Source organism: Poecilia formosa, unplaced genomic scaffold (assembly GCF_000485575.1).
Source record: "Poecilia formosa unplaced genomic scaffold, Poecilia_formosa-5.1.2 Scaffold221, whole genome shotgun sequence".
NCBI classification, from domain to species: Eukaryota; Metazoa; Chordata; class Actinopteri; order Cyprinodontiformes; family Poeciliidae; genus Poecilia; species Poecilia formosa.
In genome coordinates, this window is record NW_006800160.1 from 544,533 (window position 1) to 568,025 (window position 23,493).

General features: G+C 39.6%; 1 protein-coding gene across 3 annotated transcripts in view; it reads left to right on the forward strand.

Annotated features, from left to right (window-relative positions):
* Positions 1-23,493, forward strand: part of aff2 (AF4/FMR2 family, member 2) — a 167,044-nt gene that overhangs the window by 136,386 nt on the left and 7,165 nt on the right. For all 3 annotated transcript variants that reach the window (XM_016679805.1, XM_016679803.1, XM_016679804.1), the window contains exons 11-15: positions 16,661-16,778; positions 19,450-19,555; positions 19,636-19,786; positions 19,874-20,089; positions 21,935-22,127. In XM_016679805.1, coding sequence (XP_016535291.1) covers positions 16,661-16,778; positions 19,450-19,555; positions 19,636-19,786; positions 19,874-20,089; positions 21,935-22,127 — 784 coding nt within the window. The remainder of the gene's footprint in view (positions 1-16,660; positions 16,779-19,449; positions 19,556-19,635; positions 19,787-19,873; positions 20,090-21,934; positions 22,128-23,493) is intronic.

A 23,493-nucleotide genomic window follows, 5' to 3' on the forward strand; every position in this document is an offset into this window, starting at 1 on the left:
GATAGATAGATAGATAGATAGATAGATAGATAGATAGATAGATAGATAGATAGATAGATAGATAGATAGATAGATAGATAGATAGATAGATAGCCTTGTTGTTAGCTAGCTAAACAGACATATAGCCTTATAGATAGCTAGCTGGTTAGATAACCAGATAAATAGATACTTTTGTTCTGACTTTAACTGTTCAGGATAAAAGTCACCGTATTGGTGGAAGAACGTTGACGATGATCTGACTGGGTCTATTTGTGTTGGACTTTTAGGAGCCGCTGTGCAAAAGTCAATGCGTTGTGTGTGTTACAAGTGGTAACCAGAAGTGACTGCAGCTCACAGGCGACAGCAGAAGTTACAGTGTCATCATTAACGACTTCTCTGCTGGTGCTGAAAGCCTTCATGTTAAGCATTCAGCTCTGTGTGGGCAGCTCATGATTATCTGCTGGTTAGGTGTTAATATCTGGAAGGAAACATCGCCCGCTTTATCATCGCCCAGGATCTCGCTTTTAAATAAAACAACTGTGGATGAATTCTGCAGATGACTTGGTTGAGTTTTTTTATTGTCTCTTTTTCCTTAGACATTTTCTAAAGCCCTGACTGATTAAACTATCCAGATTTTTATTTTATTTTTTTTTAAATAAACGAGGCGATCTGTGTTTACGGTCTGAATGCATTAGTATGCCAGTCTGGAGTGTGTCTGTATGTGAGTATTGGGGAAAAGAGGGAGTTTGGGGGGGTTATAGGGAGAAAGTGAGTGTGCTCTGTGTCTGTGTGTGCCCCGGGCCATGTGTTACTCTGCTACCGCTAATGAGCCCATTCACTCTGCAGCCCAATCTACTGAGCAGCACACACACACACACACACACACACACACACAGACTGCAGGGACTCTGGGACTGGAGACGCTGCGAGCGATCCACTGGCTTTATCCCCCACGGACGGCAGCGCTCGCTGTTTAACCCACAATTCTCACACCGCCCTTACAAACACACATCCTTATTTTAACCTGGCGCTGACAGCAGCCTCATCCATATACCAACAGACTCACACATACATGTTATCACACCGCCATGATCTTTTGTCGAGGGAAAGTGCCCTCAGTGACGGGGATTTGTCTCTTTTAGACTTCTTGTTACTACGCTGAGAGCTCCGCCTAGCTCCCGGGGTTTCTTTGGATTTTCATAGCTGACGTAAGCGGTGACGCAAACCTGCTCAGACATGAGCGGATCGATGCGCTCCGACGAAGTAAAGCTCATCAAAGATGAATGCGCTCGCGTTCGGGATGGATCAGACGTGGAAACAGGTTGCCGAGGAAGGGCCGTCAGGTCTGCACTCTATGGTCGCAGAGGAGGAATCCACGGATAGTTAGGCGGGAAAGAGATGCATTTTTTTCCCCACTGCTAATAACTACTCTGCTCTCTTTCTCAACTCTGACGCTCTCATATAAGATTCACTCTGCGGTCAGAGCAAATCCTTCATGGTTGAACAGAAGGCAGCTATATTTCTTTTCTCTTTTTTTTGGCTTTTTGAAAGTATGTCAATACACTGAAAGGCATTTCTCAGAGCGAATCGTTTCTGACTGGCCGAGGTAAACCAGACGGCCTGAGTGGATTTACAGAGCCTCGCAAAAGTATTCAGAACTCTTCAGCATTTCTTTTTTTCATTTCATGCCCAACACAATTTTATATTGATATTTTTAAACAATAAAGACAAAATAGTGCATTGAAGACAAGTGGAATAAAAGGTGTTGTAGTAACGAAGCCAGACGGGAAGTTTTTCATCTGAGAATAGTGTGAGACTTTTTAGTACATTTATTGAATTTGGACTAAACTCTCAAAATGGGAATTAAGATTGTTATCTTTAAGAGCCTCCTTTCTAAGAATGTGGAAATTGTGTGTGGGAATTGTCATGAAATTCTTGCTCTAGAAATATTTTGGGAATTTTTGTAGAAACTTTAGATTTTTATATGAATTTTTAAATGCGTATTTTATGGTGTCATGCAGCCGTAACTCATCATAGGCTTCTGCAAGCAAGTTAAAATCAGAAAAATGATTTAACATTAAACGGTGCTAACCCATCATCATTACATGTTGGGTCTGTGGGGGGCCTGAAGTGGCATATTGGGAGGGCTTGGAACCTTTTTATAACTTTTATGACCTTTTTATAGTACAGTGAATATAACTGTAAGTAGACAATTTAAGAATTTTAAGTAAAAACTATTTATTTCATTAAGTTTGTGTGGTGCAATTCCTTGGGCAGAAATAAATGTCAATTAAAGCCCAGCAGTTCCCACTGGATAGAAATGATTGGTTATTCAGTATGATTACTGATGAAAAGAATTACATCCTACTTTATCATTTTGAGTTGACAGTATACAGAAATAAGTCTAATACAATTGAAAAATAATTGAAATGTTCTAAAAATTAAAAAAAATCAACATACTAATATGCAAAACTACACAGTCTTTTTTTTTAGTGTGTGTTTTGACGTGTGTGTGTCACTTCATGTTTACACTGAGAGACAACAGAAACGTACGGACAACCAAAGTTCCTACAAAACTCCAACTTTTAAAGAGTATAGTAAGGTTTACATCACAAAATATGTGTGTGGGAGTTTTAGCAATTCAATAAGTGTCACTGATGTAGTTTTAAGAAAAGCTGACTGTGAACACAAAAATACAATCACTTCAGTTTTCAGATCACAGCAGATGAAAGAAGCCTTCCTGTTCCGTCAGACTGAACTAAATCATTTCTTAAATCCAGATGCCGCTCCATCGAGGCTATCCACATGTAGCGACCGTGACGATGCTACAACATGGCACATGTCATGAGGAATTCTCTTTAAGTCATACATCTTTGGTCTGCTGAAGTGAAAACCAACCCAGCCAGTCAGAATGTAACCGTATTCCCACTTCTGCCGTTCCTTGAATTAGGAATCCTCTGGATCCAGTCGTACTCTAATCTGGCTTGTTATGAATTCCCTGTCTGCCGGAAAGGAAAACAAACAGTTTCGATAGCAGGATCTAGTTTTCCTCACAGCTATTTAAAGTAGATGTGGCAAAAACATCCAGTTCTGTCTGTTCTGGGAGCTGAGTCAGAGACGGGAAAGAAGATGACACACCAAACAAGAACCGAGCCCAGCTGGGCTAACCAAACCCAGACCCAAATTCATTTGGCATATTCTTTGATCTCAGATCCACAGTCACTTTAATTTGGTAAATCAACATCACAAAAAAACAAAAACAGAACAAAATACATCTTTACAGACCAATAATTTACCAAAAACAAGTCTGAAGCCGTCCTGGACTCAGCAGCCAGCAGGAATGAAAGATATCTACTGTTCATGAACAGATTTATATGTAAATATGCATCTACATATATATAATGACATTCACAAATGGCTGCGCAATACACATATATCTACATACCAGTAGCTTTTGTAATTTTAAAGCTCACCGGAAATAAAATAACTTGCAATCATCATTCAATTATTCCACAGTTTTACACCAATAACTTAGTTTTCTCTTTCTTTCAAATATTAACAAACCTTGGAAGTTATATTTACGCTCTCAGATAATTTCTGAATTGCAAAAGGAAAGCTTTTGTTCAAAGCTTAATGCACTATTGCCAGCTTTTTTATACATACAATGTCTTTGAATTTTAAAATCTTATTTTAAATAAAATGTTTACTAATGAGCCTAATAGTTATTTTCTTTTTGGTAACTTAAATAATATGTCAATAGTTGTTTTATTTGCATTTCCATCTTCACTACACTGGGATATTTTTGTTTTCTGACCAGGGGCGGAGCTAAGATAGTCGGGGGGCTGTGGCCCCTTCTGATTGACACAAATATGGGAAGAAGAAAAAGAAATGTAAATGTGACGGATGTGCATAAATAAAAGTATAAAGCAAGATTAAAATTATCTATCAATCAGTAATTTAAATCTCGTGTGTTTTGTCATTCTCATGCGCCTCCTCTTTCTCCAAAATAGTTTTGGACCCCCCCCTTCCTGCCCCTCACAATAAAACTCCAGCTCCGCCACTGTTTCTGACATTTGATGTTTTTCCCACTCAATTCTTTAAAATTAAGGAGTCTTTTTTTTTTTTTTAGCAAAATTTATTTTAAGGCCTTTACATGTTTATCAGCAGTGGAAACAAACATGTAGGGTGCTGTGTTCGGCACATTATTTTTCATAAAAGTGTTTCAGAATATTAAAAAAAATAAATAAATAAGTTGTTTGTTTTTTTATCTCATCAGAGTCGAGCGATTTCACATCTGTGATCAGTGACAGAGGTGTGCTGGCAGCTCACTAACAGACGGGATGAGACGTGGGGAGGGGGAAGCAGCTCGGTTTCAACGTGACAGAAGTTGAAATGTGAGACGGCTCGTCAAGCCGAGTCGCTCCTGCCGACGCCAGGAAGCGTTACGGTACACATGTAGGGATGGGAACCTATTATAGCCTTCCCCATAGTCCTGCCCCAGGCAAACGCCTCAAAACAAACACGCCGCAGTCCAAAGCTCAGCCTGCTTCCACCACTTTATAAAGGCTGAGCGGTTCTTCATTAATAATCAAACTACTGTGATAACCACAGATTGACAATAAGAGACGTTTATCAGGTCTGTTTTAGGTAACTGTATGTCTGTGACTGTAAATATCGCTGCACAAACACGATCAGTTCCCATTACAAATGTGGGCAACACTTTCTTGATATTCAGCTAATGTTGATAAAACAATAATAATCAAAAAGTCATAAAAAAAACACGCCATGCCATCGTCCTCCTCCTACTTCCTGTCATCTTCTTCATGGTTCATTCACCAGAAACATCCGGTTGTTGATCATGTGACGCCAAAAAAACCTTAGTAAAAATAAACTAATTTCAATTCAGCCAAAAAAAAAAAAAACAACTCATACTAGTGCAAAAACTTTTTATTGAAAAACAAGATTTTTTTGTTTTGATTGCCGTGTTTCCATGAAGCAAATTTATTTTCTAAATGTAAAATTGCTCAGTTATGCGGTTAATGGAAATGTGGCTCGTAATCCTGCTCTTGAAAAAAAACAACTGTGATTTGCTTTAGGACACCAGTCACATAATGAAGTGATTCATATGACTGAACTGCTTTATTGATATTTATTAATATCAATAAAGTAGCTAATACTAATAATGGGGAAAAATAGTACTAGTAAAAATAACTATCCAAACAATATGGACTTTTTTTGGGTGGATTTCGAACATCATGAATTAAAATGTATCAAGATAATAAATCGAAATTATTATCATGAGAAGAAATGTATCGTGATACATGATAAATGATACAATAAATGCCCAACCCTTTTTTTTATATCGTCACCTTCCTAAAATAGAAGCCCAAGTCATTTTTTTGCCATAAATGACACGTTTTTAGGACATGTGAGCAGAATTAAAGATGTAACCTCAGCTGACTGGTCTGGTTTGTATAGATGTTTTTTTCCTGACTGAAAGGTGCACACCCTGTAAATAGGTGTGTAAACACACCCGTCCACACACTGGGTGTAGTGAGGAAGTGAGGCGGGGGCCGGGGTGGGGGTGAGGGCCCAGCTGTGCAGCAGGAAGCTCTGCCAAGCGGAGAGCAGACCCAGAGAGCTGGAGGCAGACGACAGATGAACCGGGCCCAGATGGTCCTCACCCCTTTACTTCGCCGCCCGCTTTGCATATTTTCACTCCCCTCCGCGTTTGTTTCCGAGGAGGTACATTTACCTTCTTGCCTCCATCCCGCTTCTGTTTCACCTTAAACCCCGTCCACTGTTCACCCCATCTAGTCTAACAGAGGCTGATCTGTACGATTTCAGAGCCAAAGAACTATTTAAGAAATTTGTCCTGAAAAAAAACTTGCTTTGATATTTTGGAAAAAGGAAAAACAAAAAAGTTCCATCTGTTAAATTATGTCTGGAGGAAATGTCATCTGGAAAGAATGTGGTTCTCATCAGCAAACAAGTTGAACTGATTCAGATATTCAGATAAGTAAGACTCAGCAACCCTTCCCACAATACATTGATCCCTCTGAAGAAGGTTTGATCCACAGGAAAAGAGTCACTTTTGGGAAAGTTCTTGTTCATTAATGCTGCTTTGGTTTCCTCTTTCTAATTCTTTATGGTCAAGTGAGGAAAAAGAGGACAAGACAGTGTTGTTGATGCGTTGATTTTCTCCTCAATAAAACTGTTGAAATTTAACATTTTGTCACATTACAACCACAAACCATAATAATTCTTTAGGATTTTATAAGAAGGACAAAGTAGCGTATTTTATTGAAGTTCCTTTCTTTGTGCAATCAAATTGGATGGAGAGCCTCTGCTACTAGCAGTTTATATATATATACATATATATATATATTTATTTATTTATTTATATATATACAATTGGTTTTGTGTCTGGACTTTGACTGGACCATTCCTGTGCATCATTACATTGTGAACCTCAACCTTGATTTCAGTTTTTTTGTCTTTGTTTTTTTTGGGGGGTTTTTTACCAAAAAGAATCTATTTTGCTGTTTATCTTCATGGTCTTCCCTGTCCAACTCCTCTGCTGAAGAAAGGCTGTCCCCATATCACGATGCTGCCACTGCCATGTTTCAAAGATAAGTCAAGTCAGGGCGGTGTGCAGTGATGGATGGATGGATGTGTTTTTCTTGGTTTGCAGCCGTGCCAGCCTCTTTCCACAGCGCAGTGAACTTCCACCTAATCTATTTTTCCTCATAATGAACCGTTCATTAGATTCAGGTTTTCCGAACTAATGGAAAATACTTGGTAGGTTTCCAAGACGTAAAAACACTACAGAGCAAATTAAACCCGTTAAAGTTCCTTCTCTTATTTTGCCAAAACAAAACAAAAAACGAAGGCTTTTGGCAAAATATTTTGGACTGATGAGACAAAAGTGGAACCTTTTTGAAGGTGCGTGTTTCCATTACACACCTGGCAAAAAACTACCACAGCGTTTGGGAAAAAGAGCAGTTATCCTTAATTTCTTTAATGATTTACTCTTTGGTCTCTCTTTCCCACGTCTTCCTTGGATTAATTAAAACATGGAATGTCAAAAAAAGGAAAAACAAAAAAATCAGGAAATAACTACCAACCAGAAGAGAAACACAATATCGTAACCCATATATGTTTAACAACTTTATTTTAGTTGTGTAGCTCAATACCTCTGTTTGATAGTCTGTACTGTTTGTTTTGTATGCACTAATCAGTGAATAGTGATATAAAAAAAGGGAAAACGAACTGTCAAAAGTGTTGGCGATGGTGTGATGGTCTGTAGTCGCCCAGGACTGGACGACTTCTTGCCGTAATTGATGGAACCATGAAGAAGAAAGTTGATCCATCGATTCACAGCTGGAATCCATGAAACATACCAGCAGTAACAGCCCGGAAAATAAAAACGACAAAAAAATAAGGTCTTGTTTGGCTTAGTCAAAGTCCAAACTTAAATCCGATTTTTTGACCTGAAACAAGAGGTTAATGTTTGAAAGGGGAACTACTGAGTAAAATTTACTTTTTTGCACTTTACATCATGTCGTAATGTTATTCCCTCATCAGAAACATACATGGACTGTTGCCTTGATTCGTTCATGCATGTCTGAGAAATCCTTTAATCTCCATGGCAACCATTCAGCTGTGCAAAACACCTGGTTGGACCTAGCTCCACCATCGAGGATGAAGCTCCTCGTCTGAGGAGGAGCTTCACAGGGCAACCTTCCCCTGAAACTCCCCCACTCAGCTCCTTCAGACTAGCCAGCAGCAATTAGCAAACACCTGGTGAAACTGAGCATCTGATGAGCTCATTATAGGAGCTACTTCTAAGTGAAACGCTGGTAAAAACTTTTCTAAAGTCTTAATAGAGGAGCCATGTTGTGGTGACTTCCTGAAGGCGGAGTTTCAGAAAGAGCAGGAGCTTCTTAAAGAGACGGACACCCAATTTCAAGGTGTTAAATTAGGAAATCAAATTTATTTTAAAATATTTGATATATATACTATCTATATAAAAACTGAAGGCAACATAGTTACTAATTTGTGACATAAACATGTACTATGTGCCTGACAAACACAAAATACTGCTCCTTTAAAACAAGATTCCTCTAGGGACTGAAAAAAAATTATCTGCTCTTATTGCAAACTCATTTATGTGACAATCAATCAATCAATCAACCAGTTTATTCACTCAATTTTACAAAATTCATCATTAAATCACAATCAAATTCTCTTACAACATTATCTACAAACACTACTAATTCGCCCTACTTTAAAATTAAAATGTAAATTTAATAATTTAAATAACTTCAACAGCCATCATTTCCCCCCTACAACTATAAACAGCATAAAGTAGGCATAGGATGTTAATTGATCACTGATTTGAATGTTAAAATGTTATATTACTGAAGTTGGATTCTTTACTGATGAGTAATCTGAATACAAAACATAATAGTAAAATGTGAATCCCCTTGTGGATAGGTTCGCCGTCCATTTAAGCCGTTTAAGCTAGCAAACGGAGTCAGTGTCAGGTGGATCCTGTGAGGCCCACTGGACGTATCAAACCAAAGAATCCTCCTTCTTTCTCTTTAACGGCTTTCATTTCCCCTGTTGTTGCCTGTGATCTTATCACACTGGTAAACAGACAGAGCCTCTGCTGGAGCGTGAGGATCTGACAAAGACTGCACTGTAAGCCTTATCTGTGTTGCTCTTGCTACGTTGACACCAGCACGCGCTGAAAGATAGACTGAAGCCTCTGGGGTCTCAATAAGGGCCGCCATGTTTTGGGTTTTTTTCCCACATTTTTTTTTAGAAAATTTCTTGGCTTAATCTCAAAATTTCTGAGACTTTTGACAGAAATGTACATCTCATTCTCATACATACATACAATAACATATTGTTATTTAATTGCCATTATTTTGTTGAAATCAGTTATCAGTTTGACATTAAATGGTTTTTTTTGCATTTCTTTTTTTTGTCACATTTTGATGATCATGACTGAACTGCAAAAGTAATAAAAGGATCAAACATAAGAGGATGGACCCTCTTCATAGTTACTCTGTGTGTCACATCTCATGTTTTAGTTTCAGTGACTGCAGCCGCAGTATTGGAAATGACAAAAACCTCCATCAAGTCTTCGCTCCCTGCTGGTCGGATATCTTAACTTGAGCCGAAGCGTCCCGTTAAGAGCCGCTCTGTCCGTCGGCGCCAGCCGGCCGTGCATCTTCATTTGGCGCCGGCTGCGGCGTCAAATCATATCTGACGGCCGATTCCTGGGAAGGGAGGAGGAGAGCGATCCGGCCAGATGTGAGGCTTTCCCTCGCGCCCCGTGCGGACGCCGTCTCCTTTTATCTCGCTCCTCTGACGCAGACTGTTTACGCTGCCAGAAGAAAACGACACTGAGACACTCAGCTGAGGATCCCTCCGAGGACGAGAGACGCTCTCGCTTTCTTTGCCTTGTCTTTTTTTTTTTTAAATACAGAAGGAGAAGCATATCAGGGAGGGACGCATAAACTCAAACGTTAAATCGGTTTTATGTTCTGGAAGCTGATAAGTGATAAGGAAACGCATTTAATTTATGAATACTTTTCTTGCTCTTGGAGAGGGTTTTTTTTTTTCTTGTCGAAAAGCAGAAACATTTCACATTTTAAATGAAACGGATAATGTATGTGAAGATAACGTTATGCAGGCGGACCTTTGGAGATGGAAGCTGTGGAGAGACTCGTTAAGTCCCGCTCCCTCAACTCCTCTCATATCCGAGTCCGACGATAAGTGAAGAAGGCCGAGGTGATATTTTATCAACAAAAAGGCGGAGCCCGCGAGAGGGGAAGCGCTTTGTTTCCCAGGCAACATCAATCCACAGCTGATAAAAAACATAAATAAAATAACAAAGGTTATCTGGAAATCTGGAGCCATTAGGCATTTTCCCCCTTCTAGATAAACGGATTACGTAAAGGAGGATCTCAGATATTGACTTTTTACTCTGCAGGATGGAGTTTGTCAGCAGCTTCCTGGGATTTCCTCTGTAATGTATCCACAGGGAAAACCAAACGAAACCAGAAGCGGCGAGCAACCAAGAGGAAAACATGAAATGAATCACAACAGCAACACAAAATCCTCTGTGACGACTTGAATACTTTCTTTGCTTGTCCTATTTTTAAAACGTTAGAACATTTGGCATTGAAGCGGTCGGTTGATGTAACGCTGAACACTGATGAAAGTCTTTTTTTTTATTATTTCTTACATTTTTTTAATGCAGCCCTTTTTCGGATACACTGAAAAAAAAAAATCAAGTGCAACCAATTTCCTCCAGAAATCCCCAATTAGTAAATACAACTCATTTTACCTGCATGTATAATTTAATTATATAGCTGTTCTTACCATACATGAAAAATGCCATTTGTCGCAAAAAGAGTGTAGCATGATGGTGGCAGCATCATGCTGTGGGTCAGCTTTTCTACAATTGGGCCCCTGACAGTTGAAGCAAAAAGAGATAAATACAATTCTACAAGGAGATCTGTAGATTTTAGATCAGTGGTGTTTAGCGTTAGTCTTAAAGAGCCAGTGTCCCAATGAGTTTCACAAAGAACAGGAGTTTCTTAAAGAGACAGAGACCAAATTTCAAGATGTTAAATAAGGAAGTCTAGATTATTTTAAGTCATATTTGATATGTGCAGCATTTCTATAACAACTGAAGGTAAGATAGTTGTTGTTTGTGCTACAAAATGGCTCCATGTGCCTGGAAAACAATAATACTGCCAGTTTAAGTTAATTAGAGCATCTAAAATTCACCAAAGTAATTCTATCATTTCCAAATACAAAAAGTAAGACAGATTTCAGTTCCAGACCATCTCAAGAAAATAACTGTATAAAAAAACCCTGAATGGATGGATCTTATTATTCACAAAAATTCTACATAAATGGCCACAACATGTGATTTACACGTTTCCTCAACACACCTGAATTAAAAATAAAATATTCTTTAACAAACCTCAGTAAAGCCTTAGCAAAGCTGAAGGATACGTCAAACGGCTTTAATTTGAGCAGAAGGTGCTTTTACAAAATACACATGGACACTGAATATAAATGCATGCCACACTTTTCACATTTTTTCTTCAAAAAATGCTTGAAAAAAATAACAATCTGCTTTTTTTGTGTGTTCGATTGTTACATAAGATCCCAGTGAAACGCGCTGAAGTTTCTGGTTTTGAACACGGTAAAATTGTGAAAAAGTTACTTACAGCAGCATCAACTCTTTTTCAAAGGAGCCCATTTTTCCCCCTTAAAGAGTAATGGTGGATGTGCTGCACAGTCTGCTGTTTCAGGTTTGAATCAATAATCCTAATGAGTCTGCTCAGAAAGAGAGAGAGAGCTGCCCTGCTGATTTACACACACACACCCACACATACACACAACTTTAGCTTCTCTTTAGTCGCACATCAAACGATCCTTTCAAGGCAACGAGGGACGGAGACGTCCAGGATGTGTCCGCTGCCACCATCTGCCTGCCGTCTCCAGTAAATCGTTGCATAACCAAGCTGTTTGCCATCCATAAAAATGCCATTTTTCACATATTTTAGCTCAACATTTTACTCATCGCGTCTCAGACGATAAGATAGGAATGAGCAATCGTTGGCATTCTGACATAAATAGAAACTGTTCTTTAAAAAAAATAATAATAATAATGATCGTCAAGCAGAAATATAAAAAATTTGACACAGATAAAAAAAATAAGCTCATTCCTTGCTGAATGGACCTTCAGGCTCTAGTAACAATATCCTGCTACTGATATCCCATAATAAACCTGGATGATGTTCTGACGTACCTGTGAGTACTGAGGCCATTCTAAGTAAAAATAAAAAAAAACAGTGAGATAATCGTAATATCACAAAAACAAAATAGTAATGTTATGAGAATAAAGTCATAATATTCCCAGAATAAAGTTGTAATATTCTAACTTTTTTGGCTTTCGAGTTTATTCTGGTAATTTTATATACTTTTTACTTGTTTAGAGTGACCTTAATACTCCGTCACACTTAAGACTCAGCATGTGGAGACCTGACAAAGTAATGAGTTATCAGTAAATGTGAATGTAATTAAGCCTGGAAAACCGATTTCAACGTTATCTGAATGTCTCCTGTCAGACCAACAGGTAAAATGTCTCTGAAATGCCTGCATCATGTTTAGGTTTGTAGACTGAAATCTGTTTATGTTGAGGAAGTGGCAGACCGTCATCCTCCTCTGTATTATGGGATTCCTCTAAGCTCCTCTTCCAGCTCATTGTTTTGCTCTTCTGTCACTGAGTGTTTTCATAGCAGCTGCTATCATAACTTTCAGTGTTTTCCATAAAGCCAAATCCCTGCACCAAAATTTCAGGCAGAAACAGTAATCTGGTGGACAAACGCAAACATTCGTACCAAGATTCTTCCTTCCTACTCCTTCATGTGGAAGTTGTGAGATAGAACAATCGTTTGTCGTATTTCGGTTTGTGAAGAGCTCCTTATGCAGCTACCAGGTGCCTGATTAAAAAAAAAATCCTCTTATATAAAGTTGAAGGCCGATATTTCCATACACTCAACAAAAAGATTCAATGCCATTTTTTCCCCCTTGTCTGTCATGAATTCAGATCAAATTTCAATTAATTTAACCACATCTCATGGATATTCGTGAGACGAAACTGTTTTCTTGTGCTACCTTATCAGAAAACCAAAAGACTAAATATCTGGAGTATTCTTGAAAGTATGAATGGGAGGAGAATGTAGAGATGTTTTGTTGTTTAGGAAAGAAACGGAGGGTTTTATCCCAACGATCAAGTGTTCATATCAGCCCCAGAATCCAAGCCAAACATCGTGTGGAAACACAAGGATCGTGTCATCATCCACAACCAAACCTGGAGTTTTGAATTCTGCCATCTTGGAAATTTCCTCAAAATCAACAAATCCCAACATTTCTTCGCTACAGCGTAAATACCTGTGTTTGCAGCTGAACAATGTAATATTTATTATCGCAGACATTCTCTGTTTCGTTGTTATGATGTCATTCTTGATTTAGTACAACGCCACAAAAGGGCCATTCAGGGAAAAGTAGAGTAAATATCCACCATTTTGAAATTAATCTCAGAAATTTTCTAGAAATGAAGGGAATTTCTGAGTTTGAAAAGTCAAAAATTTGCTTCAAGAAAAAAAATTTTGAGACATATTTTGGAAATTTTCTAGGAAAAACAAGGACATTTCTGAGTTTTCTTTAAAGATTACTAGATTTTCTAGTAAATCTAAGATCCTCATCAAATCCTCCAACATTTTGAGATCAATCTCAATAATTTCCTAATTTCTTTCTAAAAATTTCTAAATTTCAAAAGTAAAAATTTTTCCACTTTTGAAACTCAGATACTTCTTAGTTTTAAAAGTTGAAAATTTTCCACTTTTCGAACTCAGAACTCAGTGCATTAGGTGACCAAACACACACACACACGTTTGTACTTTTGGGTTTTGACTTGTTGCTGTTTCAATCAGAATATTAATAGAGCAAAGTGAGGAGAAAATTTAATTGGAATTGAGAGATGGAGGGAAAGGGCTTCTGCGAATAGATGAGTAATGATAGAAGAAACACAGGGCATACATTCATACAGTATCCGTCACTCTGTGCGTGCGTATTTGCGTGCGTGCGTGTGCGTGCTTGTTCAGTGTGTGTGTTGCCAGAGGAACAGTTGATGGATTTGCTGCTTCACTGCTCACACAGATTGGTGCCTGCTGTGATGGCAGCCTTGAACTGAAATTACGTGCGCTCTCACACAAAGAGAGCTACACATAATTGCAGGCGCGCTGCGTGCGTTCCTGCGTGTGTGTGCGTGTGTGTGTTGTCAGGGTCGGGACGAGCAGGTCGCCTGCAGGAGGCCATTTAAGGTGGCGCGGAGGGATGGATGAACACAAGGGCGGGCGAAACGCCACAGAGGGTAACGCAACCCAACAGGCTGGGAGCGCCGTGTTTATGTGTGTTAATAGAGCTTTTATTAGACCCTTTATCACTCGCTAAACATTTTGTGGATTAGCAGCAAAGACTTTGCCGTCTTTGATCACCGGCTCTTTTTGAAATGCAATAAAAACACGACTGGCCGCTGAAAAAACTGATCTTTAATCCTTTTTTTTCCCTGCTAATGGCCATGTTTAGGGTTATTTACATCTTCATCACAACACCGCTTACATCTAGCGCTCAAATCTTGGTGAAGTGATATTTAGTAAGTTTGAATTGACATCATATTGAGTCTTGTTTGTCACATTAAAGTCACCTTTTCAAAGTAACCTTTAAGCATGTATTAAACACACTTCATATTCGAGTTATAAATGCTGTGTTTCCATTGGCTGTTAGCAGAAAATCATCATAATTAACAGAAATAAAGTATTTTTTGTGTGGAATTAATAGACATAATGTGTTTCATTCATTGATATCATTTCTGAAATAAATTGACTTTTTAATAATTTTCTAATTTACCGAATGTGTCTGTTGATCAAGATATAATCAGTTCAAGCAGACAGTCTAAAATATGTGGCTCATATGGAAATCATTTAAATAAAACTATAATAAACACAGTGAGGTTATAGAGAATTTATGACAATTGTAAGTTAGACATGTATTGTTTGTCTTTCTTGTAAGAAACTGTGTTATTTTGCTGTTTTATGTATTTATCCTAAGATTCTCTCTCATCTTAAAATCTCTACACAATGGTTTCCAGAGCAGAGAATTCATTCTCAAATACTGATTGTTTTTAAAGCTTTAAATTATCTGGCTGCTATATTAAAGTTTAATCCAGACAAGCTTTTTAAACTCCAGTATTTATGCTCATTAAATCTCTATTCAGCTCATTTCTCTGGGCTCATTACCGTTAGTAAGGTGATGCCATGTTCATTTGTTTTAGTTTCTTTATTCTTGTACTCTGTCCTTTGAGTATTTGAATTGGTTTCTCTTTGGTCTCTTTCTCGTTAGTCTCTTCCTCTTGGTTTGTCGTTCCTTTGAGACTCTTAGTTCATCTCCCTCAGTGTTAAGTAGCCCCTCCCCTTTTTTGTGGTTTCTGGAAATTAGGGTTGACAAGACAACCCCGTCGCTTCTCCGTTGTCCGACTGTGACACCTAGCTGCCTCACTGAGCTAAGAGTGCGGTTAAAGAAACTCTGGGGCGCAGCGTTGACGTTAGGCTTCCGTCCTCGAAGCGGCCGAAGCCACGGGTTCGAGTCACTTGTCCTTGCCACTTTCTTGACAGAAACGGTCAAATAGAGGGCACTGGGGTTTATAAAACCTTTAACAAATTCTGCTCTGCCGTCTCAACCCGTCTTCTAATAAACCACAACAGGACATGACGTCATCACGGTCCTGTTTAGCTTTCGCCAGTACCTTGTTTACAACAGCTTATTTGGACTTTTTTAATCTATGTATTATTTCCTTTTAAGCATATTGAATTGACATTCACTGTATGAACTCAACTTAACTTCCCTCCTCAGTTGAAGGTTTATTAACCCCCTGGCTTTAGTTTTAGATTTAGAAGTAACTACAGCTTGCCTTGCTTGATTTCAGATTGATTCAAACCAATATCCAGCCTTCCAGTACATCATGTTTAAGCCTATTCCCATTCTTTATTCCCCGTCCCTCTGGTACAATTGGATCACTGCACTACTCTCTTCCAGGTCTTTTCTGGCTTTTAAAAATGTTTCATAAAGTCTGAACTGATGTTGAGATTTATATAGCTGACAGGGGGAAGGTGTGTGCGTGTGTGTGTGTGTGTGCGTGGGACAAAATGCTTTCATGCTGGTAAAATCTTCTTTTTATAGCAGTCTAACAATAATATTCCTCTCTTTGTGGTATAAAGAGATTATTCTGTCTTGTGTTGCCTTCCAGGACATTTTATGTTGCCAAGCACAAAATTACATTCTTTTCCTAGAAAGGTATGAGGACTTTTGATTTGGCTTCTCTTAATGTTCCTGCTATCTCTCGCTTTCTGATGGATTTGTTTTGTTTTCACAGCCTGAGGATAAAATGGCTTTACAATATGGCGCAGTTAGTCATGTGGAGCTCCTAAAAAATAATGCCTCCGCACTGTAAAGTTTGGATGTAAAGTGAATGCCCCTGCAGGAAGGCTTCATCATAAAGCTGTCATGTTCGTATCTTAGATATTAGTGTTGCTGGTACATGTGATGCAGCACATATCTCACAGATGTGACTTAAGAGCCTTTGGTATACAGACTGTAATTCACTGGCAGGATGAATAAAAAAAGACAGCTGGGTTTTATTTTACAGCAGTAAAGAAAATGTGTTGGCTACATTAGTGAGATTTTCATGTTTTAAACAGACTTTTTTTTTTTTAATCTAATGAAAAAGGAGCTTTACTTTGAATGGTTGGAATCAATAAACACGGACACAAAAAAAAAGAACCTAGGCTGAAAAACTGAACCGTTTTCCACCTTTGGATTTTTTCAAGCCGTCAAACACTTTAAAACTTTCCTACGATTCATTTTAGGAGTCTGAAACTTCATTCTGGAGCTTGTCTGACACGCACCTCGTTACCAGCGCCGGTGTCCATCATTGTGCCTCATCGCCTTCTTGTTTCAACGGTTTTGGTTTGTTGCCGTTGTGACATGTTGTCGTCTTTTTTTTCCTCCTTCCTTTCCTGGCCTGTAGCGGTGCGTCGGGGAGCAGCAGCGAATCAGAGAGCAGCTCCGAGTCTGACACGGACGAGTCGGAGAGCAGCTCCAGTGACAGCGACTACAACCAGGCTTCCCGTACAAACACTCCAGAGGTAAAGTCTGACGTTTACAGTGAGAGCCGAAAGGGGCCGTATCATGTGAGACTCGCTTTTTTGAGCTTTATGTCATGTTTTAATGTTATCCCCTCATCAAAAACATACATGGATTGCTGCCTTGATTCTTTGATGCATGTTTGAGGAATCCTTTCATCTCCATGGCAACCATTAAGCTGGCACCCAGCAACGCCTTTGAGACGCCGCTCCTACTTGGAGTTGCAGTTTCTAAGCTTACGCGACTCCCCCACTCAGCTCCTGCAGACTAGCCAGCAACAATTAGCAAACACCTGGTGGAACAGCTGAGCTCATCATACCAGCTACTTCTCAGAGCAACGCTGGTAAAAACATTGAGTTAATAGAGCAGCCATGTTGTGATGACTTCCTGAAGGCAGAGTTCCAGAAAGAGCAGGAGCTTCTTAAAGGGACAGAGGCCCAATTTCAAGGCGTTAAATCACAAAGTAATATTTCTTTTAAGTCATACTTAGTATATGTAGCGTATTTATGGCTATGTCTTACTGCAACCAGGGTAATATAGTTTCATAGGTTGTTCTATGAAATGGCACGATGTGCCTGGAAAAAGTGTGATACTGCTCCTTTAAAGTGTGTCCTGGTATCCATGATATTTCAAATATTCAGTCAGATTTATGAAGAACTGGTCATAGTCCACTTCTATCTGAGTTTTGGTTCTCTCTTGTGTTTACATTTTAATTATTTCAGTGTCTCTCCACATTAGTTCATTCCATGATATTAAATGTTTCGGTATCCTGCTGTGTGTATTCAGGTTTAGTCTCTGAAGTGGTTTAGCTTAGATTAGTTGGATCCTCATCGTTTCCATTCAGTTTCTCTGTTGCCCATTATTAATCTTCTCAGTTCTCTGTCCAGATTGTCCCCAGCTGCTCTGCTTTCTGTTGATTGCACCTGTTTTCCATGTTACTCATCAGGTCTCCATAGTATTTAAGCTCCTTGGTTTCTCTCTCACTGTTGCACTTCCCCTGGTTCTCATGTTGATTCTCCTCGTGTCTTTCTTTACGTTTCTGCCATTTTTAAATCCCAAACTGCATTGTGTCTTCCATTTGGGTTCTCATAAAAAAACAGCAAACATAACAGTGCAAGTGTGTACAGAGCGCATTGTTATAATATTATTGTGTGTGATTTGCACAGGAAATTTTGGATAATAAAAAAGTAAACTTACTGTTTACGCTGTTTACGCTTACTGCTGGCTACAAAAAGTGGATGGTTTCTCTGCAACTTGTTGACGAGCATTTATCAAAATGTATAGATTTGAGTCTGTATTTTATGTACTTTGTGTGGATTAGAGAAAATCCATGATAAACTAAAACTTGTGCTCTCAATGCTTATTAGTTTGTAACAAGAAAATTGTATTTATAATCATTACATTCTCAAATAAGTGTTTAGCATCTAAAATGTCATGGGGTGAATGATAAAGATTATTAAACATTCAGCATGAACGGTTTGTGTTAATATACTTACAGTAAATATAAAATGTTTAAGTAAAGTTTAATTAAAGGCTCTTAAGTGAGCAAAGAAAAGATTTTCTTATTTTCCCAAATTATTATTTTTATACGTTGTTGGGGGGGGTTTTCTCTTCAGCAATTAAAAAACAACAAAAAATGTTCTAAAAGATTATTGTTGGGTGCTTGGTGGGGTTGTCAGTATATATATATTTTAAAATCAATTCGCTGTAGTGCAAATTTATCAATGTTATCACTACAGCACAGCTATATGCAACAGGAAGTTAGAAAAAGGAGCAGCTGAATACCCCCATAAGCTAATGATTCAAAAATGAGGCAAAAACTTATGATTGTTCTTGTTTGTTTGCATCCTGTGCAGGCTGCTGCTGTTGTTGTTTTTCATTGTGTCTACTGCTACTCATACGCTACCAATTTAAGCTAACTGAGGCGATCTATGAGAAACTAATAGAAAATAATAAGTTACCCCTCATGTTGGCTGCTGTATTCACACAGGTAGATAAATACATGAGCTGCTCTGCAGATTCCCAGATTGCCTTTTCCAACAACTTCAGCTCATGAGGCAGAACTATGACTCAAAAAATAAGAATACAAGTCAAGTGTCCAAAACTTGGCTTACATTTTAAAGAGTAAGTTGGACTTTAGGGTTTTATTCTCCCTGATCCACTGGCTGTTTGCTTCGCTCCAACCCAGACCGTTGCTAAGCCGCCTCGTCCCGCGGAGCAAAAAAAGCTTTATGCTCCGAAAGCCATAAAGATCCCAACCGCAGAGGAGCGAGTCATGCCATTAGTTATCACATTATTTTAATGGCTCGACGCTGCCTGCTTTTATAGGCTTATGCGGTCTAACACACTGGGAGAAACGCAGAAACGCGGGGGGAGAAAACGACGGCAGCGCCGCAGCTTCCACATATGCAATAAAGAGCTTCCAGCACAGCGTGATACAATAACCACAAGAAACGCAATACTTTTACATTCCTCTGTAAAGATTCTTCATCCGGAGACGGTTTCATTATTTTTAGAGGCGCGCAGAGTTTCTCACTTGTTTATGACCGAAGGAAATTTAGTTATGATTCCTCTCTGATAAAGTGCAGGAGCTGCAGAGAGCGCCTGCTGAAATATTAATAAAGTTGTGTTTTTTGTTTGTTTTGTTTTGGGGGTTTTTTGTCCTCTCTGCAGCCGGAGCCCCCTTCCACTAACAAGTGGCAACTGGACAGCTGGTTGAACAAAGTCCAGGCTCAGACCAAACCGCTGGTCCCCACACAGCAGGAGCATCATGGTGCAGGTTAGTGGAGAGCAAAACTCAAAGCACATTCTGGTTTGATCAAAAGAACAGAACAACTAATCCTGGGTAAATCTGTTAAGGCTCCATCAGCCAGGATCCGCAGACATTTTCTCCCCGGAATGAAGCACCAGGAGTGGGCACCGCTGCCAAGACCAAGCCCTGTGGGTCCGGCGGCACACCTGTCCCTGCTGCCCCCGCGGCGGAGCACAAAGACAGCAGGACCGGCTTCTGGTTCGTGTGTTTTCTTTATAAAGGAATGCTAGCCGGCCGCTCAGCAAAGTGTCAGTAGAGGTGAACTGTTGTTTCTGCTCCGTTCAGCCCGGGCAGGGAGAAGGCCAAAGCCAAGCTGGGCCAGAAGGCCGCCGGGGAGGGTCAGAGGTCAAAGATGAGGCTGTCGCCAGGCCTGCTGTCGGGGCAGGAGGTCCCGGCCCCGAGGAGGAACACCACCGGGAAGAAGCAGCCGCGCCGGGCTGAGAGGTCCAGCAGCGTGGAGGAGAACCAGAACCAGGCATGGAGCCGGACCAACCAGCACAGGTAACGGAGGAGAGGACGGAGCCGGCTGCTTTACACCTCTCAGAACCAGCAGGAGTCCGGACAAAAACACGAGTCGCACGGGGAATTTTCACTGCTTGAGGCTAAAACAGTTCACATGATCCAACCAGGCAGCTAACACACAGTTAAAACAAAGACTTTTAAGGTTTTCAGGTGTTTTTAATTCCCAAAGAGAGGAAAGAAAGAACAGATGATGATCATCAACAGGAGGGTTCCTGGAATATTTTGATGAGTAGTACTGTGTTGTTCTGATATTATCAAAACACAAATCACCACATAAAGAATGTTTCACCACTAAGATCAGAGGACAAAGAGCTGTGGCTGGACATTTAACCCCGACTGCACTGCAAAAACACAAAATCCTACCAAGTGTTTTTGGTCTGGCGCAAACATCTTAGTAAATTTGAAATAAGACAAGTAACTTTTCAGTAAGAAGCAGAAGCTTTTTGTAAGACAATAACGCCTTATTGATGAAAAAGTATTTGTTTTAAGTGAAATAATCTGAGATGTCTGTGTGAGTTTGTGCGACTCAAACTTTTTGCTTGACAAAAGTTTGAGTCGCACACACTCAAATATAGAATATAGAATATTAAATAATCAAGCCACAACAAAATGTTCATTTGAGTCGCATGCAGACATCTTCTTTCCGTCCTGTGAGTGAGGCTACTGCTAACTAGCTGCTAAGTTGCGTTTGCTAGCTTTATATGTGTCTGTTGGTAAATGATCGCTGGTTGGCTGGACGATGTTTGTCTTCTCCACTTCTGTTGCACGATGCCATGTGCTTTCTGGGCTCTATACAAAATGTGATTTTCTTTTGTACATTTCTGTCATGATACGGATCTTAAATTTCATTCATAACCGTCTTTTAGAAACATCTTACATTTGAGTTGGTGAAACCTGTAGAAACCCTGTTAGCAGCTTCCTTTCATCTGAAACAGAAAGTTTAGTCAAAATGGTTGAAACTCGGACACAAGTGTGTGTATCAACAAGACAATAATCCCAAACACACACACATCCTCTCAAGCTACACACCCAAGCCGGTTTTGGAGTGGATAAATCAGGCTAACATTAACCTTCAGGAATGGCTCTGGCCTTTTCAGGTTTATGGGTTGTAGTAAAAGCCCAGATCAGGAAACTATTCAACCGTTATCAGTTTTACCATTTCTGACTAGAAGACGGGTCAAATATTCACCCAGAGCTGGAAGCTTTGGCTACTTAGAGCGTTTGGTCAGTGTAGATCCCCGATGGGTTTTGGGAGAAAAACGTCACATGCTTCTTGTTTTTTAAACTCTGTGAAGTTTTATGTTGCATAAGCATCACAAAGCAGCTCAAATGCATTATAAAAAGCTCAAAAATCCAAGGAAATGATTGCAGATGATGAGTGTGTGTAAAGCGTGATGTAGTGGATTAATATTTAGTCTGAGGTTTTCAGGACTGTGATTTCCCACAGTGGATTTAGTGGAACCGACGTTAAACTCGTTGCTCAGCTTGACTTCAGGCCAATTAGCAGAACAAAACCACCTTCCTGTTTTCTTTCTCATTTCTCTCTCCCTCACTCACTTATTCCTCTCCTCTCTTGCATCCTAAACTTCCAGACTAGTTCAGTTAAACTCATGCTGTTTTCAATTATTTCACCCCGTTGCATTTATTTATTTATTTATCTAGTTTTCCATTTTGAACACCCATTCACCCCCCGGAGTTAGCCCAGGCAAACATTCTGCTCAGCTGTTTGGCAGCGATCAGTAACCGGGGTCGCCGCGCCTCGCTGCCGGCTTGATCTTAACTCGGAGCGCCGTGCTTCCTGTTGTTTGTGTCTCCTCTAACTAGCCCTGCGGCGAGAGAGAAGGACCTGTTGCCCCCGCCTCCCCTGGAGCACCAGAACCCCCCCAGGCCGCGGGGGAAGCCTCTCAGCGGGAAGACGGCCCCGAGGAAAGAGCCTCGCAGCGCCACCAGCTCAGCCACTCCACCAGCAGCGCTGCAGCAGACCCCCGTGCCTCTTCCTGCTGTCACCGTGAACCAGGTCAGCGTCGGCTCTCCACTCAAAACGCCTCACCGCCTCTTTCCAACATCTGGAAAACTCAGCACCGGGTCCGGCATGTGTAGCAGATTGTTCACGCATTCTGACGGAAACGCTTTGGTTTCCAGCATGAAGATGGCATTTTCAAATGTGAATCGTGGATCATAGCTTTAGTTTTGTGGCTCAACCAGGATTTATGCAGATGAAGAAACAGAAAAAATGTTTTGATGGATTGTCACCAAAAAAATTCATCATGATAAATCAGGATTCATTAGCTGCATTTCCATGACAAATTTGTACAAAACTTTGTCAATATTCCACTAAACTCAAAAACAATTTTGCAATTACAACGTTTCCATTAAATAAGAAACATAATTAAAATCTGTGAATAAACCTGATCATGTGATAAGTCATAAACACTCTGCACCATCATCTTCCTACCACTTCCTGTTGTCTCTTCGTGTTTTCCTCCAGTAGTAACATCCTGTTGTTGGTCATGCAACCTGTTTGACGCAAAGAAAAGATTTTCCACTGCAGCTTTGCAAAATACTCTAATTTTGATACGGCTGAAGAACCAACTCATCCTAAAAACTCTTTATCCAAAGAGTTCTTTCTAAATTGCTGTGTTTCCATTAAGCAAATTTATTTTTGTAATTCCAGCTGCGCAATTTTATGGTGAGTATAAAAGCAGCTGTGTTGAGGTTTTTGGTGATTAAACACTGACGTGTTAAACATGTTGCACCACTTTTGTTTTCAACAACTTGGATGTGTTCATAAAGAAAAATGAACGCATGCCTAAATCTTCAATCATTTTAGATAAAAGTTTTTTTTGTTTGTTTTGTTTTTTTAATAAAAAATAACTTTTTGAGGCTTCATTTCTACTATAAATGTAAAATGATGATGCAAGATTCAACTACGTACAGATAAAACTTGCATTTGAATTTCTTCAGTCAGGACAGGAAAGCTGCCAAAAAGTTAGAAAATAATTTTTGCAATACTTCACTACAACTCGTCTATGATACAAACCCCCCAATAAAATAAACAGATGTTTGCGGTTCTAAAGTGACAAAACCTGAACATATCCAAAGTTTGAACACTTTTAACACATTAAAAGCAGCAAAGTTTTACATCTTTGTCAGAAAAGTACTGTTTATGTTTGCTTTGTTGCGTTCACAGGAGACAAAAATCTCAACTCGAAGCATCAAGGATTCACAAACGAGCTCTCCTTCTCAACAAAAGCAAACTCATCTATGAAGGAACTGGTAGATAAGAAACATTAGACGCATCTTTTAATTTGCATGTGCCGAGCAGACGGCCGTCCGCTCGGCTGTGTGACTCATGCGCACTGAACGCTGGTGACATCCGGAGT